Source organism: Cyprinus carpio, chromosome A5 (genome assembly GCF_018340385.1).
Source record: "Cyprinus carpio isolate SPL01 chromosome A5, ASM1834038v1, whole genome shotgun sequence".
In the NCBI taxonomy this organism is placed as follows: Eukaryota; Metazoa; Chordata; class Actinopteri; order Cypriniformes; family Cyprinidae; genus Cyprinus; species Cyprinus carpio.
The window spans coordinates 10,052,782-10,067,317 of NC_056576.1; the positions used below are offsets into that span (position 1 = coordinate 10,052,782).

Genomic DNA, 14,536 nt, shown 5'->3' on the forward strand with positions numbered 1-14,536 from the left:
GTTTGTGTGATGAGCACTTTATTTACAAATATAATTAAAAGCTCTGACAGAATCATGCCTCTTAACCTGAAAACAAATGTAAAGTGCATGCGACAGTCAAGCGTTTTTATTCACTAATTGGACTTTGTCGAAAATACACAGCTGGAGAAGATACGGAGAATCAAACAGAAACCCGAATCATGAAATGAGAGGCCTCTGAAACAATTTCACCAGTGACTGCAGGAGGGAAAGGGTGGTGAAACATTTATTATATATAGATGTGTGTGTGTATATATATGTATATATAAAAAGAAATTGAAATTCAGTTAAAATGTAATAGGAAAATAAGTAAAAGTTCTCCATAAAGCCTTCTATACACAAAATACATGTCCCTTCCCCTTCAGCCCTTTGTGCGGGTACCACGAGTTAAGATTCACATATGTATTATTCACATTGTGCACCTCAGCTGAGGTGAATTATGGTATTGTACATATGAATGCAGTGGTTTTCAAAAAAATAAAATATTCAATTACCATAAGAATCTCAGAGTCACAGATGCAACTATCAAATATGTACATTGTTTTAATATGCAAACTTTATCAAATTTTGCCAATACTTAATAAAAGGTATTTTTCATTTTCTCTGGGTGAATAAATACCAAATAGAGATTCAAGCAGCAAGAGGCTGCCAAAAAAAAAAAAAAAAACTCTTTAAAAGAATTCTTAAATCACACAGCCTGTCAAAAATATTGAAAAAGAAAAAAAAGTGCATCTGGATTAAAATTTGCAATACAAATCACGGTTCATATTGCTTTTGTCTTGAAATCTCTATTTTAATTGTAATTACACTGAAAGTGTTATCATTGCACGAGAAAACATTGACATCAACACTGACAGATTTAATCGTCTCATATATAATATTTATATATAAAAAGAGACAACTAAAGGATGTTTATCCAGCATGTTATCCCATGATGTGTCTAGAAATGTGTAAGGCCTGTGCAGGCACCAGCCCAGAGGATTTATAGGAATGTCAGTAGCAAAAACAGCAGATTTGTTCCATAAAAAAAAAGAAAAAAAAAAAAGAAAAGTGGACGAGCAGGAAAGCGGGAGGATGGTGTGGAGTGTTATGGTCTCATCTGTAGTCATCTTTAGGGTAGTCCAAAGCTCCCAAGTTATTGAATCCCATCCGAAGGCTCTCCATATCGAAGGCGTCGATTTCTCTCTCCTGACGGTCCAGCAGGTGTTTGATTCGGTCAGTGCGCTCTTTCTGAAGAGAAGCCAGCTCCTCCTCAATCTGAAAACATAGAACAGAAGCTCAAACAACACAGAGGCCCAACAGAGGTGAAGAAGAACCTGTGGGCTTTCAGTTACTAGTAAAGATCTTTACTGAAAGCAAGGCCTTTCTTTCTTTCTTTTTTTCTTTAATTTGCTAAAAGCTTTGTGAACTGTTGTCCACTTAAGGTATTTAACCTCACTGAATAAACCAAATAATGAAGCAAAGTAGCTTTTGGGAGTCCTATCCCTCTAGTTTTGGCTTGAGCTCATGTTGGTCTTGTGTTGTCCATGAGACCTTTGAGCTGGTCTGGAAATGAACACTTTGATGGACTGATGCCATTTATGTTAATGTTTAAGGATTGGCTGATTTTGAACAGTCAGTTCCAGTCCTCTAATCTGACTGGATATTGTCTAAAAAAAGTTACTGGACATTAACTTCTTAACCTTATTGTTGTATGGAAGCAATATCACAAGGGTACAACTGTTTTTTGTGCTGTATATAATCATGGCTGCAGGTAATTATAAAACCAAACTTTTTATATCATATTCATATATTCATATATATATATCATATATATATATATTATTACATATATATATACATTATATATATTTAGAGATATACAACTAAAGACTGAGTTTATTATTAATATTAGCATCTAATATATTTTCCAGTGAACCTGAGTTAAATATGCTGTAAAACAAATACTAAATACAATATTTATATACAACTAAAGACTGAGTATATTATTAATAGGACATATTGCTTAAGATATATTACTTTATTAAATATATAAAGTTTCAGATAAAACAGCAATACTGTTAAATATTATTACAATTGGAAAAAAAAAATCTTGTTTTATTTTACGTTTTAAAAATGTAGTTCATTCCTGTGATTACTCCAGTCTTCAGTGTCACATGATCCTTCAGAAATCATTCTAATATGATGATTTGCAGCCCAAGAAACATTTATCAATACTGAAAACAATTGTGCTGCTTAATATTCTTTGTGGAAACTGATATTATTTTATTATTCCACATTTTAAGAGATGAAACTGATATTATATTTTTAGGACTCTGATGAATAGAAAGTTCATATATTTGAAATAGAAATATTTTGAAACAAAGTCTTTACTGTCAGTTTAGATTTAGATTTAGATTGCTGAGATTTTAATTTCTTACTGTTAGTACCTATATTGGCAGACCTTATGATGATGCGAGTTAGAGTGTTACAAATATTTATATAAACTGCTAACTAAAAATACTCTGCTCTCTAGTTTGGCCATTAAAAAAACCTATATTGGCAGACCTTATGATGATGCGAGTTAGAGTGTGGGTACATAAGAGGTTAATAACAGGACTAGACCTTCTGTTCAAGGTGTGCTCGGCGCAGTGAGACTTTCTGCTCCAGTTTCTGCTGCTCACGCTCGTGCTGAGCCTCGGTCTGAATCTTGATCTTGCTCTGGTACGCATTGAGTAACTCCATCTCCTGCTGCAGCTGCTGCCTCAGTGCCTGGCACTCTGCCTCCTGAGCCTCATCCAGACGGAGCTACACAAAAACACACACGTGCGCACGTGAGCTTCAGAAGGTTTGCATGGGTTGACCATCAATGGCCTTCTTATAGGGGCAACAGTCCGAGACTGGAATTTCAAACAGGAGGCCTCAGTTTTTTGTTTTGTTTTTTTATGTTAAATTTAAATCTACACAAAGTATTTATTCCATTCATTCTCCCAAAGTATTTGAAAAAAAAAGTCTTCATTAAAGTGTTATAAGCTATGAACCAAGCCAACAAGCTACAAGGTGATTTATAACATTACAAACTTTTATCTGAAGCAAAAATAAAAAGTATTTGAAAATCTAACAAGACCATACTTAAATATTTACATAGACAAACTCGTTTACGTCACATCATGGGAGAGGACTTTCCTCGAAGAGCTCTTTTGGTGCAATTTGCTCTCTACAACTCTGACTGGTGGAATTTTCTATATACAGTAGCATTATGGGTAATGTAGTTTTCCACAACAAATTCAGCTGTTAAAGAAATAATTTAAAAACAAGTTGCACTAATGCAAATGGATGGCTTTGAGAAAAGCACATACCACCGATTAACAACCTTGGAACAGTAATTCTTTACAGGTTTATAAGTTGTTAAAAATCTATTTCCCTACGGAGAAAATGAATGGAGTTTTTACTTCTAGAACCTGACTGCTGCACTCTATATACTTTAGCAAACACCATTACAAATATTAAAAATTATTATCCACTACTTATTATTTTTCTCTCAAAATTGTCACATTATGGACATTAAATGCTTTGCCAATGATATTCCAATTGCCTATTCCTATCATTATCTCAAATAGATATTAGAATATATGGTTGATGTGAATTCATTGGCCTGTATAATGGTTAACGGAGTTGTTTCTTCACTCACTGCCTGTGTTGCCATCATCTCGTTGATGCTCTGCTCGTACTGCTCAGCCAGGATGGCCAGTTTGCGCGTTTGCTCATCCTTCAGGGCTTTCAGCACCGTCTTGTGCTCGCTTTTGGGGGTCACCTCTAGCTGATGGTGCCGCAGGGCCTTGTACTGTTTTGTCTGGACTTTACACGTATCCTGGAACTGTTTCTTTATCTGAAGCTCCATAGCCTGCAGGAGACAAGACTCAAAGTTGAATAAACCCAAACTGACAGGTTAATTAATGCTTTAGAAGTATTTTTCATTGTTTGTGTTTTCTAACATATTAACTCATGTTAACAAATGGAACCTTAGTGTAAAGTGCTTTTGTTTATATTAAAATGAGCCGAGTACCTATGCAATGTAATGTTTTAATGTTTCTCAGATGAAGACATCAAAGCATAATCAGTCTTGACTGACCCGCTAATGTTCATAATGTCTACCCAGTTTTTAAAAACAAGGTTACTTTCGCAATCGCACTCATAGAAACAATGAGACCTACATAGATTTTGTAGGTTAAATTCACACTATATATAGCTAAGTAATAAGAAATGCTTTTTTTGCCACAATTATTGGTACCTTGAGGTTCTTGGGCTGCTGCCGTAGTTCGAGCACATGTTTCCTGTGCAGTTCTCTCTCTCTCCGGTTGTTGTATTCGATCTGGTTCTCCAGCTCCGTTTGGTGCTGCAGGCGGATCAGATCCATGCGGAGTTTCTGTAGCGTCTTCAGCTGTCTGTGCTCAAGTTCTTGAGTCGACTCGTCTTGCCTGATCAACATAGCGTGCTCCATTTCCTTCTGGGTCTTCTTCTTATTCAACTCCTGACAGACAGAAAGATGGAAATTAATATTACAATATTAAGTTGATCAAATAATAAGGTCTCTTTTACATCTACTAGGGTGATATTTGTGGTCAACAGATGATTGTTTAGTTGCCCAAAAGACCCCTTAAATAATTATACCCCCAAAAAAATAAACATAATTCAATATAAATATAATGTTTTTTTGTTTTATTTTTTTGTCCAAGTAATAGTAAACACCTCTTCAACAAGTGATTCTTCTGTGGAATGAGTTACAGAACAAAGTTAGTGGTTTAAAACAAACCCCTAATCAAAAGTAAGCACAACAACAATAATACTAATAGCTTGCCTTAGTAAGCAAAGGTTACAACAGTAAAAGGTATGATCGCATGAATGAAACACAATAAAATAAGGTGAAGACATCCAACATTTGGACTAGGTTTGCAAACCACTGGATTATGCATCATCATATTTGTTGTTTTATAGACCATATATGGGTTTAGACCCAGTAAAACTTCTGAAGGTTTCCAGCAGATTAAAGCACTAGATTAAGAGATTTGCACATTGCTGCATTACTTATTTTCAAATCAGTTTAATTGAAAACAGTCAACAACCCCGAGAAATGGTTCAAATTTTGAAGTAACCCGACCCTGAGAAAAGCCTTCATATGATTATATTGTATATATACATATACACACACACTACTATTCAAAAGTGTAGGATCAGTAAGAATTTTTTTTTTTTTACATTTTCTCACCATGGCTGCATTTATTTGATTAAAAACACAGTAAAACAGTAATATTGTGAAATTTGGTGCTCAAGAAACATTTAGTTTTATCAATCTTGAAATAAGAGAAATATTCTATTAATAGTTTTTATTAATTTATTTAAAACAACAACAATCTTACTGACCCCAAAACTTTTAAATACACAAATTTCAGAGTGCTAAGCAGTCTTTTGTCTTTTTTTCTGACTTGAAGCATTTCATCCCCACCTCTCGTAACTGCTCCTGCTCAAACTCGTGCCTCTTGACCATGATCTTGCGTTTGAAGGCCCTGCAGTTCCGATCGTAGAAAGCCCTCTGCTGACCCAGAAGCTGAGCCTCTTCTTCAGCCTGAGAGTGCTGAATGTTCTCCTTGTGCTTGGACAGCCTCTCCTGCTTCTCTTTCTTAGGCGTGCTGTGGTCTTCACTCATTTCCTGAACACAGAATCATAAGCACCATGAAAAGAGACATAGGAAGTTTAGACTAAAACTTATTTTTATTTCCAAGAACAACCATTTTTAATTAAATATGAAAAAGCATTTGCAGCCGATTTTACACAGTAATGTGGTGTTTTTCTGTGCCAAATTTTTTGTAAAAAAAAGTCAAATGTATGGCAGGACTTGATTTAATTATTTGGATCAAAGTCTTTTCAATAGGAAAGTCATAGGAAAGTCATTTTGAAAACTGTCTTTGGAATAATATGAATTTTCTAGTAAATGTGGTCAATTTTAATTTCAGCTTGTAGGAACTACACAAGAACCTCTTTGATCTTCTCCTTGCACAGCTTGTACTGTTTCTTCTGGTTATCAAGGAAGTTGGTGAGCTCTTTCTTCTGCTGGGCCATGATTTGCTGTTGGAATTTCTTCTCATCAGCTCCCAGTGTTTTCATCTGAGGAACATAACACAGATTTATCATTAATATCACTCTAAATTACATTGCAAATTCAGTATGTGACAGATTTTTTTTAATGTAAAAAGAACTCTCGAGGAAAATGAACCAAAACCACACAGTCCCATTTTCTTCTCTGGCTTCATTAACATATGAATCAACATATGCTACATGAATAATTAGCATGCATCCCATGGCTATTTACATGTTTAACATGCAATGTGGAAAAGAATAATATAAATTGGGGCATATTTCACATGATCTGCATGAACTTTTTAACTAATTTCTTTTTTTAACTTTGTACAGAATTTATCGTTAAGAGGTTAATGTAATGCAAGTCCCAGAGTAACCATTCTAGATGATATTTTTGTCAATCGCTGTTTTCAGTCAATATAATGTCTATTTTAATTGACCAATATTTGATTGGCTAGTAACTATAAACTCTTTGGGTCTCAGCAGAGGAATAGGGAACGATCACCCACTTCTTTGTCTGTTTGGATGGCGTGCTTCTTGGCAAGTTTCTCCAGCTCAATGAAGGCATTGTTGGCATGGGTTTCCAGTTCTTTTTGGAGCTTCAGTCTGTGCTCATCCATCTCTGCCTTCAGCTTGTTCTCCAGAGCAATCAGCTGCTTCTGGTGTTGCCGTCGCATGCGTTTGTACCCTGACATCTGCTCTCTGAGCTCATTTTCCTGCTCATGTTCGTGGATCTGACGCGTTACCTAAATGGAAAAGAGCTTGGTCAGTGAAGGTGAAATTTTGAGATGATTAAATGAAAAATAGTCCAGTGAAGTAAAATAAAACCAAAAATCTACTGAATAAATTAACCAAATCACAAGATGACAAATGATCAATTAAAATATGATAAAAGATCAAAAAACAAACATCTCACACTACTAAAACAAAAAAACCACAAGATCACAAGATGACCAGTGTCCTCTTCTCACATTATGAGAGCAGAATAACCAGAAAAAGCCATGAAATCTACAGCAAAGCAACTGATAAGACTAAAAGTTCTCTTGATATAAAAAACACACAAAAAAATAAAAAACAATATATAATAAAACTAACAAATTAAAAAAAACAATGATGGAAAACTGACCATCTACTCCATCAAAACAAATGATAATTATTATTTGTACTGCAATAAGAGAAAAAGTTGCAATTGTGAATGTTACATGTCTTTACATTGCCTATGTGCATTTTCTAGATCTGGAAGATCATAGATGCCACTAAATATAGAAATGAAATCAGAAAAACCCCACCGTTCCCTTGATTTCTGCAAATCCCCGGAAGACAAACCTGGAAAAAGGGCGTGTCCAGATCAAACTGTTCGTTGAGTTTCTCGTAACTCCCACCTGAATTCCTCAAGCCAAACATGTTGGCGAAATAAACCACCCGTGAGAACATTGAGAGTCGCCTGCATTACATCCCCCAAAAGCACTTGCTCAAAACCCACCGGGAGAGAAAGAGAGAGCGAGAGAGGGATGGGGATAAAGAGAGAGGGCGAACACTGCTTCTCCTCTCTCCTCACAGGTGCGCCGGGTATGAATGAGGTTCTCAGAGAGGCCTGGCCCTGCACACGGGCTAAGCAGCGCTTAGTAGGCCAGTCACATGAGATGCCTGTTGAAGGGGGAAATTTCCTAATCACCCTGAATCAGTAGCCCCACTGTAACCGCAGTCACCAATCCAATCGCTTGCAGCCCAAATGCCCCTATCAGCCACACCAAAGGGACATGTGACAGCACTAAGCCCCGGTGGCACAGGAAGAATGGGAAGGAGTGACAGAAACACTTCCAGGTTAAAGGTAACACAGATGGGCACCCTAACTCAAATCAAACTTATCACCATACCAAATCAAATCAAAACAAAATACAACATTACATGAAATTAATATTCTCAACAGGCATTTTACAGCGCGGTGGAAACAAGGCTTTAGAAGGCAATTTTCTTTTAATTGATACATTTTAGTACTGAACAAAATGTAGCTATTTATAATCAACATAACTCCATCAGCATGACTCATTTGTTTTAAGGATAATTAGGTTAAAACTTCCTTCTACGATATGTAGAAGCTACCCTCTAAAGAAGCATCTGATACATCCCTCACACAAATGCAATCCCAGAATTCACTGCAACAAAGTTAGTGAAAAATATATTACCTGAGGTTGCAGATAAGTTAAGTTAAGTTAAGTTAAGAAAGTTAAGAAATCATATCAGTGAACTATATTTCAATAAAAATGGGGTCTTTGGTACTATTAAATTTAAGGTCAGTTTTTTTTTTCTTTCAGCAAGGACGCATTACACTGATCAAAAGTGTAAAGACTTTTATAATGTTACAAAATAAATGCCGTTCTTTTGAATGCTTTATTTATTCTTTCTTGAGCAACAAATCAGCATATTAGAATGATTTCTGAAAGATCATGTGACACTGAAGACTAGAGTAAAAGATGCTGAAAAATCAACATCCACAACACAAAAAAAAAACACATTAAAAAAACAACTAATAATTAAAAAATAAAAAAACATCACAAAATTACTCTTTTACAAAAAAAAACAAAAAATGCAGACTGGAAAAAAAAAAAAAAAAAAACTTAAAAAAAATCCCAAACTTTTGAACGGTTGCATAACTGTACGTTTATTAGGGATTCATGCTTCAATTTGGCAACAGCTAATGTAAAACTCTATTGGAATCAATTATGAGTCAAGTCTTTGGTGTGTTTTTTGTGAAATGAGGTATTTGGACCACACAAACAGCTCTCCTCATGTGAACACCAGAGACTTGCGGAGTTGCTGCCCATGTAGATCAGCCATTTATGGGAAAATCGCATTTGTTTATTTCCTGGGTACAAATAATGGTTTTATCACTGGTAAAAAGACTTAGAGTACTACATTCTTATTAGTAACCACAGTCATTATGAAATCAGTCACAAAGCATAGCTGTGGAACTTTGTGAATGATGATCGTACCTATTCTGCAGAAATATGACTTTTCTAAGAGCACTTAAGAGATTCCATGACTGTTAGGACGTGTACGTGACAGCCTATGTAGGGAGCAGACAGCATGGTAGTTCACTAGGTTTTGAAAGAAAGCTGAGGAGCCAATGTAAACTGTGAGCAGGAAACAACTAAACGAAAAACTGCTCGAAAACGAAACAAAGAAACAAAAATGTTAGATTTATCAGATACTACATTCACATTTACAACCAGTAACAAACCTCTGTTCTTATGCATCTAAGACATTCTCCTGTTGCCTTTTTTATCCCTATAGTTTTGCCAATACATCTATATATCAATTTCATTCATTCAATACGTCTTCCCCTCTCACCTTCTGCCTTTTGTCTTCCCTCCTTTTTCCTGTCTCACTTTATTTCTACACCTCACCCCTCCTCTACGGCTTTCCAAATGAAACACAAAGAGAGTCTCTTTCCCTGCATAGCCCAGATTCTTGAGTCTCATTCCACACAAGAGTAAAACCCTTATCAATATATAAAAAGTGCATACTTGATTCCACCAACAAGTCGATGGGAAAAAAAAAAATTATATATATATATAATATTATATATATATATAAAATAGGACGGTGCACCATGCCCATAAACCCACTAAAGCCACACTCCTTTGTGATCATCTGAAATGATAGATGAGTGTCTGTAGTATCAGACAAAGTCCACAGCGGTTGTCTGCCCCTAGAGGGTGCTCACACTCCAGCGAAACAGGGACTAAACAGGTGACATCATCATTTAAACCAAGCATACTGCTATCGACTACATTGCCTGCCCGTGATCTCCATTTATTCATCAATTAGGGTGGAAGTGGTTGTATCACAATAGATTATTTTGCATGTTTAATAGCATAATGAATTCTTTATTTGTGTCGTAAATGTCTGACATTGACCTTAAGCTTTTAGGAAAAAGGAGATTTTTCCCCAAACCCTACAGGAATAAGAATATCCTTTTGTGTTGGATCACAACGTATTAACTAATAGTAGACAACAACACTAATGACTCGTGCGAGGAGTGCAGCTGGCTATTGACTGAATCACGTTGCCTTGACAACAGACGTGAGAGTGAAGGAGAAAAGTAGGACCGTTTTTGTCTTGAACCGTTTTCAAATAAAGAGAGAGTTAAACAGGAAAAGAAGGAGGCAAAGACCTCTGAGAGCCAGAAATGACCGCAGTGTATTAAAGCAAAAGGATGAAAGAAAAAGAAAGAGTAAAGCAGGAGAGGAGGGGGGATGAGAGGATGACAGTAAGGATGATGTCATTCTTTTTCCTCACCAGTGAGGCTGACTTGATGGTGGCGAAGCGCTCACGGTTTTTATAGTTATGAGCCGGAGCTCTTTCCGATGAGGACGGTCGCAGGTCCGACCGGTGGTCCCGGTGAGGAAGGTCATCAGGGATATACTGATGATCCTGAGGACAAAAAGCACATAAAACCAGTCAAGGATTTGGTGTCACAACATAATCTCTTGAGGATTTATCCGAAGCACTTGCGGTCCATTCAAGCTATACATCTTCCCTATCAGAGCCGCAGCAGGAGTTTTATTTCCTGTTGCTGTAGGATCAGTGGAGACGTTTCAGCATGAGAATATTCAATACCAACAGGCTCACTATCCTAAAATATCTTCATTAATTGACCCACAAGCTTAGTTCAGTTGAAGCATTCATATTCCTGAGGGTTTTGTCTTCTCTCAGTGAATACAATGAAGTACAACATGTTGAAGAGCTGTTCAGTTCCCCTAAAGTCAATACATATTTCTCCTGCATGCTGATGTAATTTCCTTGAGGACAGGAAGTGTCAATCAGTTGATCATGTGTGTGCAACTGGATGTGAACTTCCAAAATCACATACATTCAGAGAACGTAAAAAGTGCTAGACAGAAAAAAAAAGAATGTTTCGTATCTATTTAAAAAGCAATTAAATTTGTTTTGTCAAGATGACAACAACTTCAACAACAACAACAAAAAATTATTATTATTATTATTAGTATTATTGTCTAATAAAATATTACAAAAGAAACATTACTAATGTAATATTTCATTGTAAAAAAAAAACAAAACAATAAAAATTATATTTTACAGTACAACTGTAAAATTACAATATAAATGTTCATGGATGTTCACATATTTATTCAATTAGATTTCAGCATTTCTGATTTGCAGTTTGCACTAATCTATCTATAGCACAATTTCAGTTTTATTTTGATAAATTGTGAAGCCATAGTATAAACATGTTTTCATTGACTTTTGACCCTCATGTTCTTTGACTATGACATACTTACAACAACTACAAAAATAATTCGCCTGAGTCTTGTTAGACAAGCATAATTTAACCACAAGAAACAACAATTTTAGTTCCTATAGCACTTACTTGCTATACAGTATAATGCAGTCTCAAGCACATTTGGTGAACTTTATATTTTAAGAGAACGTTAAATCTAATATTAACTTTAAGTATACCTTCTCTTGCCCTGAAAGACTGCGTGTACCATTAAAATTGTAACAAGCCAGTCTTCTGAGAATTAAATAGCTTGACAGAGAGAAAAACGTAGGAAATGATTTCCAGGAACGGTCTGGAAAGCATCTGTTCTATTTTTGTTTGTCTGCATCAATGAAAGTATGGTAAGCATTTAAAAAGAAAAAAGAAAACAAAAAGGGACCGCACTGCTTTTTAATATTTTTTGGAGTTTTCTGACGGTGTGCATGTCTGGGACCTTTTTGTGGTGTGTGGAAGACTCTAGGGTGCTGTCGTAGTCGTGGTGCAGCTCGGAGCAGGAGTCATCTGGCACCTCCTGCAGGCTGTTGACGCTGCTGCTCTGACTGCCGGTGCTAACGGAGGTGCTGGGGATGGAATGATTACTGCCCAAACTGTTCATCTTACAGCCTGCCTGATCTCCATCCTGTGCAAAAAACACACAGAGAAACTGATACTGATCACCATCCTTTTTGAAACCCATATTTATTTCAATTACTAGGAGCACTTTACACATCTCATTGCAAGGCCTGTAATAGCAGTTATTTGTTGAACAGAGGCACATACACACCATTACTGAAAGACCTCCTGCCACTTAATAGTTCAATGTTGTTCAAAATAGTGTCATAATAGTCCTACCTTTAATGTGGTTCAAGAAAATATATAGTTCCATGTACTTTTGTTGTGATTCAGTACAATCTGCAGTATATACTTCCGTAAAATATTATAGTATATAGTTGTTCTGTATAGTATCAAATTTTGTATATCTACACTTAAGTTTAGTATATCTTCACTATAGTTCAGTAGGTTACTACATATATGCATTAAGCAGATGTTTTCATCCTAAGTGACTAAGATGGAGTTTAGTATAATATAAAGTTATATCTTCAGTTTATTTCAATTTGGGGTTAAATTTGGGGTTGGTAAGATTTTTATTTTTACGATTTATTGTTTCTCTTATGATCCCCCAAGGCTGCATTTTGTTGATCAAAAATATAATAAAAATAGTAATTTTGTGAAATATTGTTACAATTTAAAATAATGTTTTTTTTGATTTTAGTACATTTTAAAATGTAATTTATTCCTCTGAAGGCAGACATTTTCAGAAACCATTACACATTTTGTTCCAGGAATCTAAAATTTTTGATAGATTTTTATGTATTTATTATTATTATTATTATTTAGAAATGCAAGCATCTTCACTTTCTCTTCTGATCAATTTAATGTATCCTTACTGAACTATATAGTACCTTCAGTTTAGTTCAGTATAGTTGATAATTCAGTCTAGTACTGTATATGATACAATATACTTTTAAGTTAATTATTTATAATGTAATCAAGTTTAGTTTATGATCTCTTCAGTCTAGTTGTGACCCTTTTTTGTCTATCCATCCATTAAAATGAACACACTGGAACTAAATCCATCTGCAATCCCAATTTTTTCTACGATAACTCAAAAGTGATGTTAACAAAGCATGGGTGGCAAACATGTAAAGGACATTTTTAAGCAAGAGAAACCAGTGGCTGCCTCAATGGCAAATCTATTGTGTATAACATGTAGCCAGATGCAACAACAGGAAGCACTTTGACCACTATGAAACTCACACAGGCGAGTATGAAGTCAACATGTGTGTATGGCACTCAAGGGGGCCTTTTATTTCTCAGAGTATTTCCTGTACCCACCTCCTCCTCTTCCTGAGACTCCCCCATTGGGCCGTTGTGTTTCTCTTGGTAGAGGATTTTTTTCATTTTACGGTACTGCAGGTTGTCCAGCTCTCTGACAGCATCCTTCGTTCTCTGGATCAGATCGATGAGGACCCGTGGAGGACGCTCTCTCCTCACAAACTCATGCTGGAATGGACAAAGACGACAGAGAGTGCATTTGTAAAATGAATTGTTTTTGCAATTTTAACCATGCTAAGGCTAATGAAAAGAGCAATACGTGGTGATCAAATGTACAAACACCGCTTCAGTGTGTAAACATCCTGATCAATCAGACTTCACCCTCAGGTTTTGGGTTTTATGTCAATTTATGGCTCGCTAAGAGGAAAATGTGTTTTTATTAGGCCCTGTGTTCACCTGAAAACCACACAAATTGCATTCATTTCATTAAAGAAAATATTTCAGGAGTAAAATTTAGGGGGTTATGCATGATGCAATTCAACTGCCATGAAATAAGCCCACAGTCTCAATCCTCTCAGCATGCCAGATTACTCCTGAATTACGTCATTTCGTGCTTGTCCTTTGCTCACTAGAGGGTGCTCATGTGTAATGTGGCCTTGAGTGGACATATGCCATATGGAGGAGGATTTCTGACATGGCTGGCTAAATGGGGACTTGATCTGACCTCCTCAATGGAAATAAAAAGACAACAGACTCGAGTTCAAATGGCTGCATGTGTTAACTGGGTTCGCAAAATCGTGCTCTGTAAACCACAAACCAAGAGTCTTTGAAAACAAATTGGTCGTGCTGCAGTTCTTTCCATTACTCAACCGGGCCAACTGGGAGTCATTTATTTATTTGGGAGAAAAATGTTAGAAGGACAGTCCAAAATCCAAATCAATCCCTGTCCGATTACTCGGAACAGCCACTCTTGAATATTTACGGTAAATCCTCCTTTTGAGACTCTTTACAGGAACTTTTCCTCTAAAACATGCATCATGAAGATCTTCTTTTATGCACCTACTCTAAAACTCTTCATCTTGGTCAGTTTTTTGTATTTCCAGTCATAAACCATTCTTGTAAATTTGTTCAAAGTAGACTGGTTCCATGTTTTTGCATGGTTTTGTTAAGTTAATGTTATTCATTTGACTATATCTTTTACTCTAAAGAAATAAGCTTTCTTATTGGACTGTTTGAGGTGGACTGGTTAATTCTAAACATGTATTAACTGTAAAAATAAAACTG

General features: G+C 35.9%; 1 protein-coding gene across 4 annotated transcripts in view; it reads right to left on the reverse strand.

Moving 5' to 3' along the window:
- Position 1: 1 nt before the first annotated feature.
- taok3a (TAO kinase 3a) overlaps positions 2–14,536 on the reverse strand; it is a 73,019-nt gene continuing 58,484 nt past the window's right edge. For 3 of the 4 annotated variants that reach the window (XM_042753420.1, XM_042753429.1, XM_042753438.1), the window contains exons 11-20: positions 13,313–13,480; positions 11,871–12,056; positions 10,435–10,569; positions 6,642–6,878; positions 6,031–6,159; positions 5,501–5,704; positions 4,289–4,528; positions 3,689–3,901; positions 2,623–2,805; positions 2–1,275 (exon numbers count right to left, since the gene is read on the reverse strand). In XM_042753420.1, coding sequence (XP_042609354.1) covers positions 1,114–1,275; positions 2,623–2,805; positions 3,689–3,901; positions 4,289–4,528; positions 5,501–5,704; positions 6,031–6,159; positions 6,642–6,878; positions 10,435–10,569; positions 11,871–12,056; positions 13,313–13,480 — 1,857 coding nt within the window. In that variant the 3' untranslated portion in view covers positions 2–1,113. Of the gene's footprint in view, positions 1,276–2,622; positions 2,806–3,688; positions 3,902–4,288; positions 4,529–5,500; positions 5,705–6,030; positions 6,160–6,641; positions 6,879–7,458; positions 7,611–10,434; positions 10,570–11,870; positions 12,057–13,312; positions 13,481–14,536 lie in introns of those variants that run through there. The other variant, XM_042753443.1, reaches the window with a different exon arrangement.